At 39.8% G+C, this 18699-nt stretch overlaps 1 protein-coding gene across 2 annotated transcripts in view; it reads right to left on the reverse strand.

Annotated features, from left to right (window-relative positions):
* Nucleotides 1–18699, reverse strand: part of DHRSX (dehydrogenase/reductase X-linked) — a 170059-nt gene that overhangs the window by 118397 nt on the left and 32963 nt on the right. For both annotated transcript variants that reach the window (XM_075057674.1, XM_075057673.1), the window contains exon 2: nt 13712–13819. In XM_075057674.1, the coding sequence (XP_074913775.1) occupies nt 13712–13819 (108 nt within the window). The remainder of the gene's footprint in view (nt 1–13711; nt 13820–18699) is intronic.

Below are 18699 nucleotides of genomic sequence, written 5' to 3' on the forward strand. Positions count from 1 at the left end.
AATGCAATCAACTTAAGGACAATGAATATAGGCATGCCACTATGAAGTGCTAACCACAGTGTAAAACCAGTATGAAGTTTTTAGGTGAAAAGGTGCTATTCATTACCGTCAGGCAGAAGAGGTTTTCAGAGAAGGCTATACAAATGCACTGCTCTTCACACGAGCTCTGCCTGTTTATCTATCATTCATTTAGTCATACAAGATAGGACCATCTGCTGGCTGGACCAGCAGAATTGAGATGTGAATCTGTGAGCCAAGTGAATTATATCACATCCAGATTCTACAAAAGCTTCACTGTAGGTTAGAGCTGACCTCCCCTCACTCTTTTTCCAAAATTAAGACTTCCATAGCTGGAAAGGCCCCACTACCCTGGCCCAAATGCTCAGGAAAAGTTTTACTAGCGCTAACGTAAAATGTGATTAAGCATCAAATAAATGCCTTTTGTGCCATTCAGTTTAGGTGGACAGTAAATAATTGTCTCACATTTGTTTGGCAATTTTTTTGTAACTACTTATATCAAAGGAAAAAACACAAGCAATAACAAAATAATGTTGTGGTTTAACCCCAGCCAGCAACTAAACACCACACAGCCACTCACTCACTTCCCCCCACCCAGTGGGATGGGGGAGGAAATCGGAAAAAAAAAGTAAAACTCGTGGGTTGAGATAAGAACAGTTTAATGGAACAGAAAAGAAGAAACTAATAATGATAATGATAACCCTAATAAAATGACAATAGTAGTAATAAAAGGATTGGAATATGCAACTGATGCACAATGCAATTGCTCACCACTCACCGACTGACACCCTGTTAGTCCCCGAGTGGCGATTTCCCCCACCCCTACTCCCCCCAGTTTATACACTAGACGGGATGTCACACAGTATGGAATACCCCTTTGGCCAGCTTGGGTCAGCTGTCCTGGCTGTGTCCTGTGCCAACTTCTTGTGCCCCTCCAGCCTTCTTGCTGGCTGGGCAGGAGAAGCTGAAAAATCCTTGACTTAGTCTAAACACTACTTAGCAACAGCTGAAAACATCAGTGTGTTATCAACATTCTTCTCATACTGAACCCAAAACATAGCACTATACCACCTACTAGGAAGACAATTAACTCTATCCCAGCTGAAACCAGGACAGTAGTACAAGTTAATTTTTTTAAATTAAGTTTAACATTCCATTTATCCATCCACAAACATTTTCCATAGCATGACACATCAAAATACCTACAGTTTATTATCTAAATTGGATATAAATACTGATATCTCTTATGAATTCCATGAAGTTGCCTTCTTCCCAAGATTATATAAACCTCTGCCGTGGTTTCTATACAGGCTTTATCTTGCACTGCTCTACGAGTGTCCTGTCCTCTCATTCGCTTGTTAGTTATGCAGCAGAAACTTAAGGCTTTCCACTTTTTTCCTCACTTTTTTTTTAGTAACAGTGAATCAGCTCTACCAAAGACAAGGAAAGAATCACAGCATCACGGAATAAGCTGAAGTTGGAAGGGACCTCAGGAGGTCATCTGGTTCAACCTCCTGCTCACGTTAGTTCGTACATGCTCGTATTTACTTTAAGGTGTTAGAACATGCTTTATAGTGCTATTAAACTGGATTCATTTGATCTCACACAGAATGTGTTCAAAAAGTGGGAGTAAACCCTCTGAGATAGATCATGTGTCATCCATCGGGTGCACCAGCTGGAGGCTCAGAGCTCTGAATAGAGATTTTGGGGACAACCTGAGCACTTTGAGGAGGTAGGCTAATGCATTCTTTTGACGATGGAGCATTTGCTGCACTTCTGCAGTAAAAACCAATGATTTGCAGCAAATCTTTGTTTTCATGATACGCAAGAAGGCTCAATTTTTACATAAATGTAGCCAAAATAAAGACATTTAGCATTCCAGATACTGGAGAGAAAATAATTCTCACATAAAGCGTAGAGTCATACCGGTCTAAAACTGTTCTCCATAAATTCCATTAACTATGGAATTATATTGCTCAGACTGACTAAGAAAGAAAAGAAAAAAAACGCAAAAAAAACCCAAAAAAACCCAAAGCAGACATTTGCAGTATTTTCTTCTTGCTGTTGTTTTTTTTTTTCCCCCTTTAAAACCATCCAGCCTTGTACAGAACAGAAACATTCAGCTTGATGCTAATTTCCAGACATAGCTGCAGCATCAGCAAAGAAACCCTCCAGAGAAACTGCCATTTCTGGGGAAATCTATGCACAGGGGTTATGGGCAAGAGATCAGTTTTCCTCACTGTTTCACCTCAAGTGATGTACTAGAGTAAGATTTCAAACTCAGTATGTTATTACACCGGATAGAGTTAGGCTAGAAACAAAAATACTTTGGTTCCAATTCTGTGAAGGTCTTATTTGATTCCCCTTTCGTTCATTCAGCACTCCTCACACAGAGAACAGGCTTATTAAAGCCTCCAGTGTCTTGATTTAACTCTCAGTATGCCCACTTAATTTGTTCTTTTAAAAGAGTTTGTGTTCACAACAAATTTTAATTTGCTTTATTTTGCTGTTATATAAATGGTTATTCATTAAAGCTCAGTGCCTTCCAAATGAGCTCATTTTATTCATATTTGCATATTTTTCACTCTAGACCACTGGGAAAAAAATAATTATTTTGCTAAACATTCACTTCAGATGTCTGGTTCCAGACTGATTCAACAGAGAGTTTGAAAACCAGGTTCTGGAGGTTGGACTATCACAAAATTGAAATAGCCTCAACGAAAGCTGCTACTCTAGTACAAGCTTTTAAAATCCTTCTCTCAAAGAAAATCCTGTAAGAAAGAATAAAGACACTAAACAAATGACCAAAATCCTTACAAAAAATTCAAAGACACATATATCAGAAAGATACCATAGGACTGGGAGAGTAATCTATGCTTCTGAGTTAGCTTAAGGAGATCAGCATCCCCTTGCTGAGGATGGGTGGGAGAGGAAAGGGACATTGCACTGTTGTACTGCCTCTCTTCTACTACATCCTTCTGGGATCCTCTAAGCAAAGTAAGTGGCAGGCATGAAAATGAACAACTTCCTTTTAAGTGCTTGCTACATTAATTATTCAAAATTCAAAAAGTACTTTTTAAGTCACCAAGATAACACAATCAGCTTTAGGTTGGGAAAAATCAAAAATAATTTGTATCTTCTTGATGAAGATGGGTCACTAAAAGGCACAACCTTCAAGTGTACTTAACAGGAGTACAGCTCTCTAAACTAAGGAGGAGGACAGTTTACTATATGAGGGTCAAATTCTTACCACCATCAGCTGGTTTCGATCCTCTGTAGCATATATGTAGTGATTCTTTAAAAAACTTTGTGATACACAGGAGAATCCTCTGGCTGGACTTTTTGCCAATGATTCACCATAATTTTCATACGTTTGACATGCCAGAATTTATCCATTTTAAGTGCTACAGCATCTGTAGCGTAAGATCTGCCTACTCTGGATTCAAGTGGTTTGGAGGGAAGGATAAGAAAGAATAGACAGACCATGTTTTTTATGCAGTGAGGGAATCTGAAGAAAAGCTTTGAGAAAAAGGGATTCAATGTCTTGAGAGCTTAGATCATCAAAGTACCCAAAACCGTAATAATCTTGCTTTTCATGCTAATTTAAAGTATCTGTTGGGAACTCAAAATAGATACAGTTGTCTCAAGAACTGTTTATGCAAGCTGTTCAGTGCCCTATCCGATGTTTTTCTTCTATGTAGTCCCCACAGAATAGTGAAAAATCCAGGTGAGACTGATTCAATAACAACGCTGACTACAATCAATTCTGAAAATAAAACTAATAACATAAAAATAAATTCAAGTCTGAATGGATGCACCTGTATAAAATAAGATGCCATTTTAATGGCATGAAAAATTCTAATTCTTAGTAAAATACTGGAAGTCATGTTGAAAAAAAGGATGGAAAACAGATTTAAACACAACTTTCAGTCAAAAAAATTTACTCTCCTCTTCAACAGTCATCTACATAAATGCCACAAGTCAAAGCACGTCAATCTAAAGCCACCACAGAAGTACAGAGAGAAATTCTTATCAGCAGCAATAGGCTTTTGGATCTTACCCTAAAGGTCAGGCTCTGTCATCTTAATCACTTGAGTAGATCCTAACTCTGAAAGTTATTTCAGGGATTTCAATAGAATTATCACAGAGGGTTGCTCAGCTTCAATAAGGATGGTGAAACCACAGCCCATAGAAACCCAGCACGGCTGGGTAACATTGATACTATAGCTAGTTAAGGGGTCCTGATACATCTCTATGTACTATTTATACAATATTTTCAATTTCTTTGAATTTGAAAATCTCTCCAAAAGAATAACTGCTATTCACGCTCATAATTTATGTACAAAATTGATCCTGATAAAAACGCAGGACCTTTTCCAATTGGTGTTTTGCAAAAATAGGAATTTGCAATCTTGGCGTTTCAAGGGAACGTACTGCAGGGCATTATAAAGAAATTTAAAATAGTCTGTGAACAATGATACAGCCTGTAAAGCTTAAGGTTGCCTGGAGAGAATAAACCCACAAATCCAAAAAGCCCTCACTTATCAAAGTTAGCAGGGGGAGAAATTCCCAACTTTCAGCAAGATAACACAAAAACGAAACACAAATAAAAACTTTTTGAGATGAACACTGAGAAGATGCAAACCACCCAGGACGCGGCGGTCCAGGGAAAGACCCGACCCCTCCAGCCTGGAGCCCAAGAGCCACGCTGTGCACCAAGGCAGCCCTCAGCCTGCGATAAACTCCGCTGCGGTGAACCCCGGGAGGGGAGGCAGGGGTGAGCAGCCCGTCGGCAGGGCAGCCGTGCCGGCACATCGCCCCCCAGCCCTCCCCACGGACCCCAGCCTCTGGCAAGTGTGACCCCCTCATTCAGCAGTGCCTGGGGAACCTGTCTACCTGAGATAAATGCTCATCCCTTGACTTACTTAGCCATAATTATGTATCAGTCGTTAATCCCTGAAACAATGAACAACTTCCCAGGGTTTGCAGCCTGCCCTGTGGCCCTCCCACTTGCCCCTGATCACTTCAAGTAACCCAAGTTTAGAAATTGGGCCCATAAACTCTAATGCATATGTGCATTACCAGGAGAAGCTTGGTGGTATGGTAATAAATTCTGTATAAATGTACACCAACTGATTAAGGAGTTGCAGAGGGTGATGGTTAGGTGTCTTTGTGCAACAGAATATAAAAAAGATTCCAATTGGAAATTTGAATTAAGGTGCCTCCTCGGAGTAGCATAATCCTCATTATCATTGAAGGGGAACCGATTTCATTGGAGCACCAGCCTGAAGACGGGGCTTGCAAGGGCAGCCAAAGCCTCAAGAGAAAACCGAAGTCCTATCAGCTGGTGTTATGAGGATTATGATTTTGTGAGTGTGCATGGCACTGCACAACAAATAGCATATGCCTAAGAGAGAAGAATGACTGCGCCCAAAATCTCTGAGGGTGAGAAATTTGAACTCAGCATGATATGAATGGTTTTTTAAAGGAATCTATAATATATTCAATAAAAAAAAATATAAGTCTTCCTTAGGAAAAAGGAATATAGATCTTGGGTCTCACCCACAAAACTTCCAAGTCATGAATTTGTTATTCAGTAAAGCTACATATAAGGATGTGACCTGCTATAAAAAAACACTGAGAAAGTGGTACAAAGCTTCCTTATGTCTAGAGATACCACACATCTTTCATCAGCCAGTTCATCATACAGCAGTCACAATTAAATACATGCCTTTTTGACATGAAAGGCAAAAATATTGTTGTAAGCATTCCTTTGAGGAAAGAAGCAAAACTGAGTAAGGAGGAGGATGCCTGTTTGCAAAGAGAAAAAAAATCATCATTCTTGCCATAGGTTTCAGCAACCCAGCTTCTCCAACAAGAAGTTAAGTATGACCCTGTTTATCAAACCAAAAATATATCTAGACAAGTGCCCTGTTTCCAACAATAACCTGTAGCAGGTGCTTAAGGAAAAGGTATAAGTGACAGCATCAAGTCTAGGAGTGGTGTTTTCCAATACACCCTCCCAGTAGCAAGAAGTTTCAGAGATTTCCTGAATCAAAGGTTGCACGTAGCCTCTCTATGAACCTATCCTCCACTACTTCATCTAATTGCACTTTCAATTCATTCAAGTGCTTGGCCACCAAAGGGTTCTGGGACAACAGGGTCTGTGATTTTATGACACACTTAATTACATTAAAAAGACTGTACTTCAGTAGTTTGGTTTTTTAATTATTTTGTTGGATGTTCTCTACTTTGTGTACAATAAGACAGGGAATAACCACTTCTCATTCACTTTCTCTATACCATTCATAACTGTATGATATCACACCTCAGTCATCTGTTTGCAAGCGGAAGAACCTTTTTTAGCCCCACCTTGCACAGAGCCATCCCATCCTCCTCACCATTCCTCTCTCATTTTTTCCAGTTCTACCAGACTCCTTTTGAGTATTCACAACAGGATGAACCAACGATTTCTACAAAGGAAGAGGGACACTTCCTGTCCTGTTTTCATCTTCTTTCCTGCTAAGTAATAAGATTTTATTTGCCTTTATGACTGGCATTAAATATCAAAGATGTTATGCAGACAGCTTACAACAGTAAATCACAACTTTTTTTTTTTTTTGAGTGGTAGTAGTTAATTTAGATCCTATTCTTGTAAATATATAGGTGTGGTTGTTTTTCTTCATATGCAGTATTTGCATTTACTGACACTGTATTTATCCATCCCTTCATAACATTGCATGAAGTCATTCAGTATTGTGAGATTATTCCCCATTCTTCACAGCAGTCAAGATTTCACAAGGCACCTCTGGAGACCATCCCGTCCCACCCCCTGCTACAGCTGGTTGCCCAGGACCATGTCCAGTCAGGTTTTGATACCTCTGAGGATGGAGACTCCACAATCTCTCTGGGAAGCCTGTGCCACTGTTTGAGCACCCTCAATGTAAGAAAAGAGTTTTCTTATGCTTAAATGAAATTTCCTGTGTTTTGGTTTGTGCCCATTGCCTCTTGTCCAGTCATGGGCACCACTAAGCAGACCCTGGCTCCATCTTCTTTACTGTCCCCATCAGGTATTTATCCACAAGGAAAAGGTCCCTCTGAGCCTTCTTTCCAGGCTAAAGAGTCCCAGCTCTCTTAGCCTCTCCTTGTGTGTCAGAAGCTCAAATCCCTTAATTATCAATAGTCTAATTAATTTGACTATCCTAAATACATTTGCCCAAAATGCATCATCTCACTGTTCACCCTTTTTTCTGTATCTATCTTTTATAAATGTACTGAACATATGCCTATGGGATCAGGAGTCCCTTTGCTCTACCCCAAAGATGACAAATAATTCCTAAATGTTATTTTCTGTCTCCTAATCAGTTACTAATTTACAAGAGATCTTTCACTTATCTCAAGACAAGCTAGCCACTTTAAAATCTTTTGGCGTGAACCTTGCCAAAAGCTTTTGAAAATCAAGATTAAATTAATTCACACAGTTGTTGAATTCTTCAAAGCATTTAATAAATGCTTAATGAATAAATTAATGTCTAGAAAAACTGCACTAACGCTGCCAAAATTTATTATCACATATTTAACTCCATATTTTTTATAATGCCTGACATTTTTTTCAATATAAAAATCACACTCATTGGACTATGCACAACATCCTTCCTAAAACTGCCCAACCCTCATATCTGCCCACCTTACACTTCTCCTGTACTAAGGTCCCATGCAGAAGATACTAGTCCAGAAATACTTTCATGGTATTGACAGATTTTGTTTTTTAATCACAGTGTCTTGTTTTGGACTGGTTTAATTTCTTTTCTGATGGGTGGTACTGTATTTATACTGAGTTTGTAATAATCCCCATACTATTCATAACGACTGTATCTTTTTAGCTGCTATTTTACATACTTCTTTTAGAAGAGACAGTGAACAGTGGTTGCCTGTACAGAACACATTTTCAGATTGAGGACTCCAAGCCCATTTGGTCGTTCCTCATAAGGATGCTTCTCCCTGCCCTTGATAAGCTTGTTTTCCTCTAACCCATTTAAATTTTTATGCTATCCATTTTAAAATAGGCAGACCAGAATTCAACACAGCATTTAAGGTGCTGGCACACAAAGGATTCATGCAGTTGAATCAACTCATGTTATCTGTTTTGTTTGTTCCTTTTCTAACGATTTCTAATATTTGTTTTGGTTTTTGCAAGCTATTGAGCACTGAGTTTTCATAGAAAATCCATTTCGACTCCAAGGTCTTCCTCCAAAGTGATGATGGTCAACACAGAACCCATCATTTCTTCTTCTGGAGTTCAATTTTTTCCCCATGTCCATCACTCCATATTGATCTATGTTGAATTGCACATGCCTTTTAACACTCAGCTTCTTACGGTCTTCCTGCAATTCTTCACACACATCCCTGGTCTTTATTACCCTGAATAATTTAATACAATTTGAAAGACTTGCCACTTCACTATTTGCTCCTCCTCTAAAATTATACGTTGAAGGCATGGGTTCTAACGCATATCCCTGTTGAACTCCACACCCTCTCTAGTAAGAAAATAAACATTTATGTCTACGTTCTGTCATAACATGCAATGTTATTGTATGAATGTAATATGGCATTTGTACTTATCCTTTGGGCTGTGTAGTGTCCCTAACAGTCTTAAGAATTTTGCTTTAAGATTTCTAGAAATCCAAACCATATCAACCCAAATCTCCCTCATCCACATGACAGTTGAGATCAGTTAACTGAAGTATTTTGCTACGAAATACACCTGCACAGTTGACTGAGATACATTTCTACTTGAGATTACTGCCCAAAAGAGAATTATTGTGCTCTAAGTGTCTTTTCAGATGTTTGGCACTATTTTAATAATAATTTCAAATGTCCCAAGGAATGCTGTAATGAGTTTGTTCATAAATAAGTACTCTTAAAGCATGGCCAATTATAGAAGAAACCTATAAATTTTACAGGTGGAATGTTCAAAATTAATAAACATAAACCAATGCATTTTTTAAAAAGGAAAATGTCTTTTTAAAACAAGGATAGTGACAGTGTTCACACAGAAATTAGGGACTAAAGTGTTTGACAAAGTTCTTAGGGATTTGGAAGGCTGTGCGTGGCTGTGTGCACATGCATAGTGTATAAATAACAGACAGCACTGTAAGTAGAGTTTTTCATAACCCTGATTACAGTGTACTGATATGTTAAAAACTGAACTGAATGACAATTATAAGGCAATCTGCATGCATTTTCTTAATGTTCATACCAGAAAAAGGAACCCATCACCCACTTTTAAAAGGCTGGTAACATTTCGCCACTTCCTGACTAACTCTACAACTCACTCAGGCCTAACAAAACCTGGCTAAAATTAGGAAGATAAATACTTTTCTAGAAAAAAATTATAACTCGAGCATCTCATACATCTATTTATAGTGAGAAAAGACTATTAAAGTATCCCATATAAATTTTCAGTAATTGAAATTAAATCAAACCATCTTTGAAAATGAACAATTGCACCATCTTGATAGGGTTTAATCATCCTTCCAAAGTCACTTTGTAGTATTATACAACATAAGAATCGTCTGATTTATAGTGCAGAGTCCAGCTTGAAAATTGGAAACTTATGTGAATGAAAGAGATGACAGAAATATCTCTTGGTTGGTCTCCTTCAGGGCTTACAGAGTTCACACAGAAGTGCTGAGTCTGGTGATGGAACTACATTTATTTATGCCAAAATTGTGTAGCTTAAATAAGTCACTTGAATATATATACATATATATAAATATAATGAGTCTGTTTCCTTCAGAATGTGAGCCTGTCTCAGAAAATTGTGACACTGATATACTCAGACACTAAAGCTTGATTACACTGTCCTGAACCTGCTGTTTTATACCGAGCAGCATATGTGCAATGTTGTCAAGCTGGAAATCTTTTGATTTTCATTCACCATTATCAGACAGGATTATCAAAGCTTCTATATTACATATTCTTACACATTTTTTTCCAGCCTTCTTTTATCAATGTACTGAGAAAAAAAGGAAAAATCAAACTGAAGCTCTCTTTTTTAAATTCAACATTTTAACATGCCCTCACAGAATCCTCTTAAAATTAAACCCCAATGATGAAGGATGGAAGGAATATGAAGATTTTACTCTTCTAATCAGTCTGAATTCAGACTCACAAAACTGTGGCAAACACTGTGACGCAGAGCTGAGCCTACTGGGTTTTATGACTGGGGAGTCATAAAAATGACCAAGATGTCAGTGATTTTCAATGTCCTTATTGTTAAGAGCATATATATATTTGTAAGTGCACACAAAACACCATCTTCAATATCAGCCACAGGTCAGTAGGCACCAAAAACAGTGTGTCATTTACCTTCTCTCTCTGAAAATGAAACTGCAAGCTTGTTTATCAACTAGTAAACTGCATCGGAGGGAGCAGGAGCTCCCAGTGTGGCTTGACTCTGAAGACTCACCACTGGCAGTAGCTTTCCCTGCCAGGGGTCTACTGTCTGTCATGAGATTTTCCTGAAGTAAAAGCCCTGCTGACTGTGAGCAATGCTATCGCAGCCTGGCAAAAACTCTCAATGACATCTATCAAACAAAACCCGTAGAAAATTACTTTCATCATTTCAGCATTCACGCCAACGTTTTTCCCAGCAAGAGGCTGAGGGCAGGGTGAGCAGCATCCACAGAGAGAGACTATCGGTGAGAGAAAGGAGTCTTGTGCACCAGTGCTGGGACTGGAAAGGAAGAAGCTGTAAAAGCACTGTGCAACCGCTTGCTGAAAATGCTCTGAGTGAGCACACTGCCTTTTCATACGGTGCCTATTCCTGTTCCACAAGGCAATGTGCTTTCTACGTATTTGTCTTCCTCCTTCCATTGGTAGGTTGGATTTAAAAGTAAGTTACTTCAAACATTTACTCCTCTAAAATGTCAAATGGAGTAAAATCACATCCATCACAAATGGTGAATCATCTTTACATCAGACATTCAGGCTTGACTCATTCGCCCGCTGCAGGGATATCAGTCTTTATTGCTAAATATTCCCATTACTTAGTCCCTGTAATGGGAAAGAAGCATTCAGCGAATGGGCAAGACTGACTGTGAGCTACACGAGTCTCCCTTGCAAGCCCAAATTCACCTAACATCCACATTTTTTTCACGTAAATTCACCCCTATGTACAAACATAGGATTAAAACATTTCTAGAATAGAAAGCTTGAGCACACTTGCTGTCTTATTTGAGGCTTAAATCTTTGCTTGTGTGGCCTGAAGCTGAATGTGCTAATGCATGCCAATGTGCCAGCAGGTATTTTAAGCATACACTGGACACTTGGGGCCAACAGTTAGCAACAAGGATGGAAGGTCATTGCATTTAATGTGCTTTTGAGACTGTTTTAATCTTGCAGCTGGAACAAAGCCTGAGACTACCCATTCTACTGACAGGGCTTCTTTGCTCTGAAGAATTTCACAGGCAAAGAAGATGGCTGTGACTCACTGGGCTCACTGTTTAGGTCAGAGTTTGCCTGAAAGAATTGAATCAGTTGAAAATCTTACTCATCAAATGCTTCCTATAATTAATTTCATTAATTTCCATTTGTAGAGATTCGTAATGCAAATATTAAGGTTGGTACAACCGAAGAGTGAATAGAAGTGTGTGTGTCTGTAAGCATCAGAAGAAAGAGCAGAGCAAAGAGTTAAAAGAATGCCCCATATTGAAAATAAAGGATGTTTCCAGGACACGGTTCCTGTGTTGTTCATGTCAAGGCCACTGCCCAGAGGACCTGCCAGCAGATGACCATGCACTCTGCTACCAAGAGGATAACATCCAGGTTGTGGCATATCACCCATACCATTACTTTTCCTGTTAGCCCACCCAAAAAATAGGCTATAGACAGAGCCTATATAGTCCAGACAAAGAAAAATGTACTAAGAGCTGATGACTCCTAAAGGGTATAAAAGATCTGTCCATAAACTAGCTGATCATTTCCAATCAAGAAGAACCACAGAGACAGGATAAGGACTCAGTAGCTGGTGTACTTTTTCCCACGCTGCACACAAGTGATGCTCACCAGGCCACATGAGCACACACATCTTGGTGCTTGTGAGAGTATGGGTGTGAGTGTAAGGGAATGAGATCTATGAGGGGGTGATTGCAAGTTGAAAAAAATCAATCAGCTTATTTAGAGATTTTGTAATTAAATACAACCATCCCTTTCTCAAAGATCACACACTGAATCTTGTTACACGAAATACCCTAAATTTTAAATGGTATAAAATAAGTCTTCAAAAAAGTAGCAATGTTCTATGCTTCCATGACCCTGTGCAAAGAGAAGAAAATTAGCCTTTTTGTTTTCCCACCAAGTACATTTTTGCAGTCCACCTTAAACATGAAAAGCGACTTCTTTAGTGAAATACTAATGCTGACATCATTAGCTACATCTAGCTACATTAGCTACATCTAGCATAGAGCAGCATCTGCTTGCATTTTGCAGATGCTTCATTTTGACACATCTATTAAAACACGTACGAGTAAGTGGTATTCTGCATTACACCTGTATGATTCCAGGGCAACTCCATTAGTGTTACTGATTGCACTAGACTAAAACTACATGGCCACTATGCTCTTATTTATTGTTTGGTGTCTTTTGGGTTTTTTTAAAGATGTATATACAAAACCTTAGTGAGAGCACATTCTGAATAAAAGCTAACTAAAATGGCATCACCAGCTCGCTAGTGTATTATGAAATACCAACCTTCAGTAACCTTATGGTGCAAAAGTTACAGTGTTTTAGGCAAAAATCTAGTTAAGGAAAGATGAAGGGAGCAGAATGTAGCATTTTAAACATACGAGTATTCATGATGTTACATACAGATTTAGTAGATATATTAGTGCATATATACCGTACAGAACACTTTAAAAAATAGGAAGAAAGTCTCACTAATATTGTCTGTAGTAGAGAGAAGAAATTGTGCTCTCATGACATTTTTGGAGTTCCTACAGAAATTCACCTATCCTATCTTCAGATGCCTCAGTCTAACATAGTCACGTTATAAGCTCTTTATTATCAATGGAGGGAAACAGGCAGCTCCAAGAAGGTGAGCTGTCCAGCCCATCTCAGACTGACACAAATGAACCTCTCAGGGTATTTATTTCCTTGCCTTGCCTACAAAGGCCACCTACAGTGACAAACTGAGAAGTAAATGTGCAATTTTTACATGGATGAAGTTACAAGGGCTTCCTCTGCCCTTACAACACAGATCATCCCCCACTACACACTGGAATATTCCTTTACGGCTTTTATTAGTTTTCCTCGTAATGGGCATGTGCACCCTAACATTGAAGCACAGTCCATCCTCAGTAATAAGATAACAAAATATTTTTGTAATACCCATATTTTTAATTTTTTTTCGTGACCTTACTGTTTACTTCTTATATAAGGTAGTCCAACTCTTCAAAATTTTGCAGAAAAAATAATTCCATCCACTTTTCTTTAAGATCTTGCAAAGCAAAGATCTTGCATTTGCAAAGCAAAACATAAAAGAAATCCTTATTTGTGCTAAATTCTAGCAAAACCCTCTCCTACCTTCCCCTGCCATATCTTTACTTACACTGGAAAGAAAATACTCCTTAAAAGAAAAAAATTACTTTCCGAAACAAAAAATATATTAATATTATGAAAATAATGACTTTACCTATTATAACGTGCATGCCAAGTCTTGCCAAATGCTTCACAGTTTGGTAACCAATTCCTTTAGCACCTCCAGTCACTATAGCAACCTTTCCATTTTGTGTAGGGAAAACTATATGAAGAAAAAGAAATAACGCAAGGTTAGTTCACAATAGTAACATGATTAAGAAGTTAAGATGTATTTTAAAGAGGCATAGACTTAACAGACCGCTCGAGCCAGGCCAGTAAACAATCTCAGAAGCAAACTCTGTACGGAAATAAAAAATACTGAGAATCCACCATTATCTACTGCGCTGTAATTTTCCAGTATTAACAGTTCACAAAAGAGTGGGGTCGATGACACAAAAGACAAACGCCCAGTTCAGAAAGTTTCTCATTTCTATTTGCATGCACTTTGTCATCCTGCAGCAATCCGCCCCTTAAAATTTTCACCTTCACTTCCTTACAGAGCAAGGTGACCGCTGTTACAAGTCAGCTCAGGGATGGTTTACTCCATGCATACAGGGAAAAAAATTCAGTCATCAGCAGCATGATACCCTGAAAACTTCTGGAATGACGAAGGACAGGCCTCTGCCGGTAACATGGGGGAAACAGCACAGGGCTCAGTCAAAGACAGTGCAGCTAACGGGCAGGAGCCGGCAGACCTAATTTACCTGCCGAACTGAGCGCTCTCCCTGTTGAAAATCACAGGGTTCTGGCCCCCACAGAAAGGAGGGGGCAATTTTTTTTTCACGAAACCTCCCACCTGCTTCTCGCACCCACCCCAGCCCTCTCCCGCAGAAGCCAGCGGGCCGGCCCCACGGTGCCTCTGCCCCCACAAGCGCACAGCCCGGCGGGCAGGCCACGCTCCCCGAACCCCCTCTGCCAGGGGCCGCGTAGACCTACGGCCCGCGTCTCCTGCGTCCCCCGGCAGCCCTTCGACCGCCGGGTGAGCCAAAAAGTGGCAGGGATGACCCCGGCGGGGCGGCCGCCATCCCGACTGCGAGCTCTCCTGCAGGCCGCGGGTTGCCCAAGGCAGCCCTCCAAGATGGAGGGAGCCCTTCCCGCCAAAGGAGAGCAAAGGCATTTTAGCTTGGGGGAGGCACGAATGAGGTCAAATATCAAATCGGGGTTCTTTTTATGAGGTGGCGAATCTTTCATGTGAAGCACGTGAAGTGTGGTCTTCAGGTGACCGAGGTGAATTTCTGTTTGCTTTTTAGAAGAAGCTGCTAGGTATTTGTACAGGGAAAACGATGCTGAATATTTCATTTTGCTGTGGTGCAGTGTCCGTAGGCAATGTTAGAGATAACAAATGTTAAAAAGATGCCGACTTTCATCTATCAAAGGACTTTCTATTTTGATTTCTAGGTTTTTAGGGGATTGCTTTGTTGTACGACAGAAGCTCATATTTTATATGGTTATGAAACACAGAACTAGTGCTGATAGAAGCTGCTTTCTTCACAGCAACTTCAAAAAGGACACGGATTTCAACTTTTCTGAAATACATAGTTCTTTCCAGCACAATTCAACATGAATTTCCGTTCTCTTCAGGTAATGACATGATTCTTCCCATCCATGCAGAGTGAGAATTTTTTGCAAGTATTTGAAAGTTAATTCCTATTACAGTGATATCCATGCATATAGGTGTTCTAGTATATATAATTCAAGCTAAATAAAACTTTGCCAAGAGCTTTCCTAAAGGGCTTCAGTTTAGTTATATGCAGTCCTGCAATCTCCCTCAAAAATATTTCTCCTAACAAACTCTAAGTAAAACGCCCACATTTTTTTCAATAGTTAAGCCTGGAAATTAAAGCTAGACCTGACCATATATACTTGGGTAAATTGTCCACTCTGGGTAGCATTTTTTAATTGCTTATTACTTTACCAGACTTGATCTTTTTAGGTTGTTTTCCTGGTCTGTTCTCTGTCAGTGAAGCAGAAAAAAAAAAGGAAAAAAAAAAATGTTTTTGCAGTTTTTGAAAATGCAGACAGGAAACAAAGATTTTAAAGAGGAAGAAAAATAAATGTTCTTAGTGTGAAACAAGTTGTTGTCACCTCTGTGTGAACAGCCCTTGTGCCTCACCGTGACCGGATATGCTTGAAATTTGGCAAGGACATATAATCTCAAGTCCTCTCAGCCATGGAGTTAAAAATCACTGCCTTAATGATCTGTGTTCATAAAAAGGGGGACCAGTATGTGCCCACTGTTCAACATTTTAGACCACATGAAAACACGGACACATTGCGTTGTACCAAATGCATGCTGAGAGGAGACAGGTCTCTTAACCAGGAACAGGGCAATACCCTTTTCGGGGGTATTGCCCTGCCATATCCAATATGGCAGACAGTTCTGAAACAAACATCTTTTTGAGATTTTATTAGCTCAAAAAGTTCCAGACTCTGAAAAATGAACTCTTGCAAAGCAAATACCATTTTGTTCAGTCGAGTGACGCTGCAAGAGCCATTCTGAGGCCCCTCCTGAGGGGTCGAACAGCTTTAAATCCATACAGGCAGCACTGGCATTGCCTTGGTTTAAAGCAGGAAAGGCCATTTCTGGCCATGATAGATACATGTGCGAATTTTGCATGTGGCAACTGCATATGTACTTCTAAAGAAAATGCCATCTAGAAGGCAAAAATGTTAGCTGGAGTCCACTAAGTAATTTTCTTTTAAAGTTTAGTTAATCCAATCATAAACTACATTGAAAATTCTGCTGACACGTGACAGAACAAGTTGCACAAACGCGAGGTTTGCTTCCTCCCCAGAGTTCTGCCTCCCCATTTATCATTAATCCCGTTTCACCTGTGCATTTGGGTACAGAATCCGGAGAAAAAAAGGAAAATTAAGTAATTTCCATTTTGTTTATTTCACTATAGCTGAAAAAATATACTCCAACACTAGCAAAAGGAATTTTCTCGAGAGAAATTGCTTTCCTTCGGGCACAAGTACCTTCTCCTCCTCTTCTGCCTCCCCATGCTTCCTCTTCCTTCCTTCCCTCTCACTACATTGCCAATGTGACATTTGGATTTCACGCATTGCATACAGGTGCTGTCACTCATTTCCACTACTGCACCACTATATCTATCTATTGAGTAAGAAGTGACATTTTAGTGCAAAATTAATTCACTTCTTAGAAGAAAATGCATGAAAGAAAATGAGAAAAAGAAGTCAGGACTGGGGAAGGGGCAATAACCTAAAGGAAAAATGGGAAGTCAGAAGAGCAAAGTGGTAACAGGTATCACTGCAGTGAAATGGTGCTTAGCAGAGGACAATGAAAGAAAATGCCCAGTCCTGTCCTGTCCATGAGGGCTGCAAAGAAAAGGACAATTTTTGGTCCCAATGGCCACTCAAATTAGGTACACATTACCAACCTGCAACGAAGAGCATGACTCCACTGCAGAGATGCATTCAGTGAGATCCTGAATTACAGAGAGCTTTAAAACAGGCCTGTTTATAGCAGCTAGCTCCAAGGACCTAAGAAAGCACCCAGGGAGGGAGAAATGAGGGCTGCAGACACATGGATAAATGGACGGTATCCATTTTATTTACAACAGGTACAGTATACAGCTTCTACATAGCATGGTTTTGAATAGACACAACACTGCATGTCACATCTCAGTATATCGGCTCACTTCAGCCAAAATGGGAAACACAAAGAGAAAAACAGAAACACATCTTGGGGGGTGGGGGAGGACGGGACAAAAAAAAACCCAAAAAACAACAAAATAACCCCCTCAATTAATTATTAATTTCTATTTTTATTAATCTTAAATTAATTTTAATCTGCAGAAAAGGTGTACTGTTTCCATCAAGACAGATACCTTAATGTAAAATGAATCTCCATGAAAGCGAGACACTGTTAGTTCTTACATCAATAAAAGTGGTCAAGATCAAATCCAGGCTGCGTGTGTAAGACAGTGGCAACTACAGTGAAAGGCAGTTTTTTGGTGCCCTGTTCCCACTAGAACTCCACTGTTGGGTAGAGTTTGTGAAACACCCACCTTTTCAGTGTGAAAACACCTCTTCCATGATGAAACCCAACATCAAACTTTCAAAGCAGACCTGGGCTCAGCCTGGTTTTCCAGCAGATACTGGTTTATTTGGTGCGAGAGGTTGAGCCGAGCATGGCCGGAGGCTGAGAGCCCCCCGGGCAGGAGGCAGTGGAGACCCACCAGCCTTGCCAGACTGGGGAGGTTCCCTCTGGCGCTTCTTGCACCTCATTTAAAACACCCCAGCTCTCTCTCTGCCTCTGCTCCTGGTAAGTAGGTAGATACCGATCTCAATTACAGAGGCGTAATGCCAGTGATCTCACCGTGGGACACAAGAACCGTACAGCCCTGGTGCTAATGAAATCCCCTGACCAAGCACTAGCTGTTAATTTCCCTTTGTGTTCGAAGAAACCAGCCTGCAGTCCTTCGGTGCTGCTTTATCATGCCAAAGTCTGAGAGAGGCTTCTCCCAGGCTGCAGGTTCTGCCTGCATCCCAACATATTTGGAAGAAATAAGCCTGTCTACTTTGCAAGTGGATTAAGCTAAAGCAAAAAAATAAGGTAGATTTATTCTGTAGTAAATATGTCCAGATATGAAGCTACTTTAAAATAATTATTGTCCTTTTAAATATACCTCTCCTTAATCTGAATTAAATTCCATGTACAGAGACATCCTCACACAAAGACAATACTATGAAGAATTTAAGACAACTCTGTAATTCTTAAAAATACTAATTTTCAAGGGACTCTTAAGGAGGGCTGTCAAGATGTCTCTGCAACTGCCAAGACCACAGAGAAACAAAAGACTGCAGACCCTTATCAGTGACCACTTCCATATCAATGGCCAGTTCCTGCTGGCAAAATCTCAACTCTGGGGTAGGGGTGGGGGTAATTGAAGTAGCCAAATCAAAACAGAGGCATTAAACTTTCTTCTTTGCAGAAATGTACTATGTGAACACAGACAATGCAAACCTCAGAAGAAGAGCTCCCCTTAAGAGTTGCTTGCTTTGGTATTCTGTAATCTT

This window comes from Buteo buteo, chromosome 25, assembly GCF_964188355.1.
Source record: "Buteo buteo chromosome 25, bButBut1.hap1.1, whole genome shotgun sequence".
In the NCBI taxonomy this organism is placed as follows: domain Eukaryota; kingdom Metazoa; phylum Chordata; class Aves; order Accipitriformes; family Accipitridae; genus Buteo; species Buteo buteo.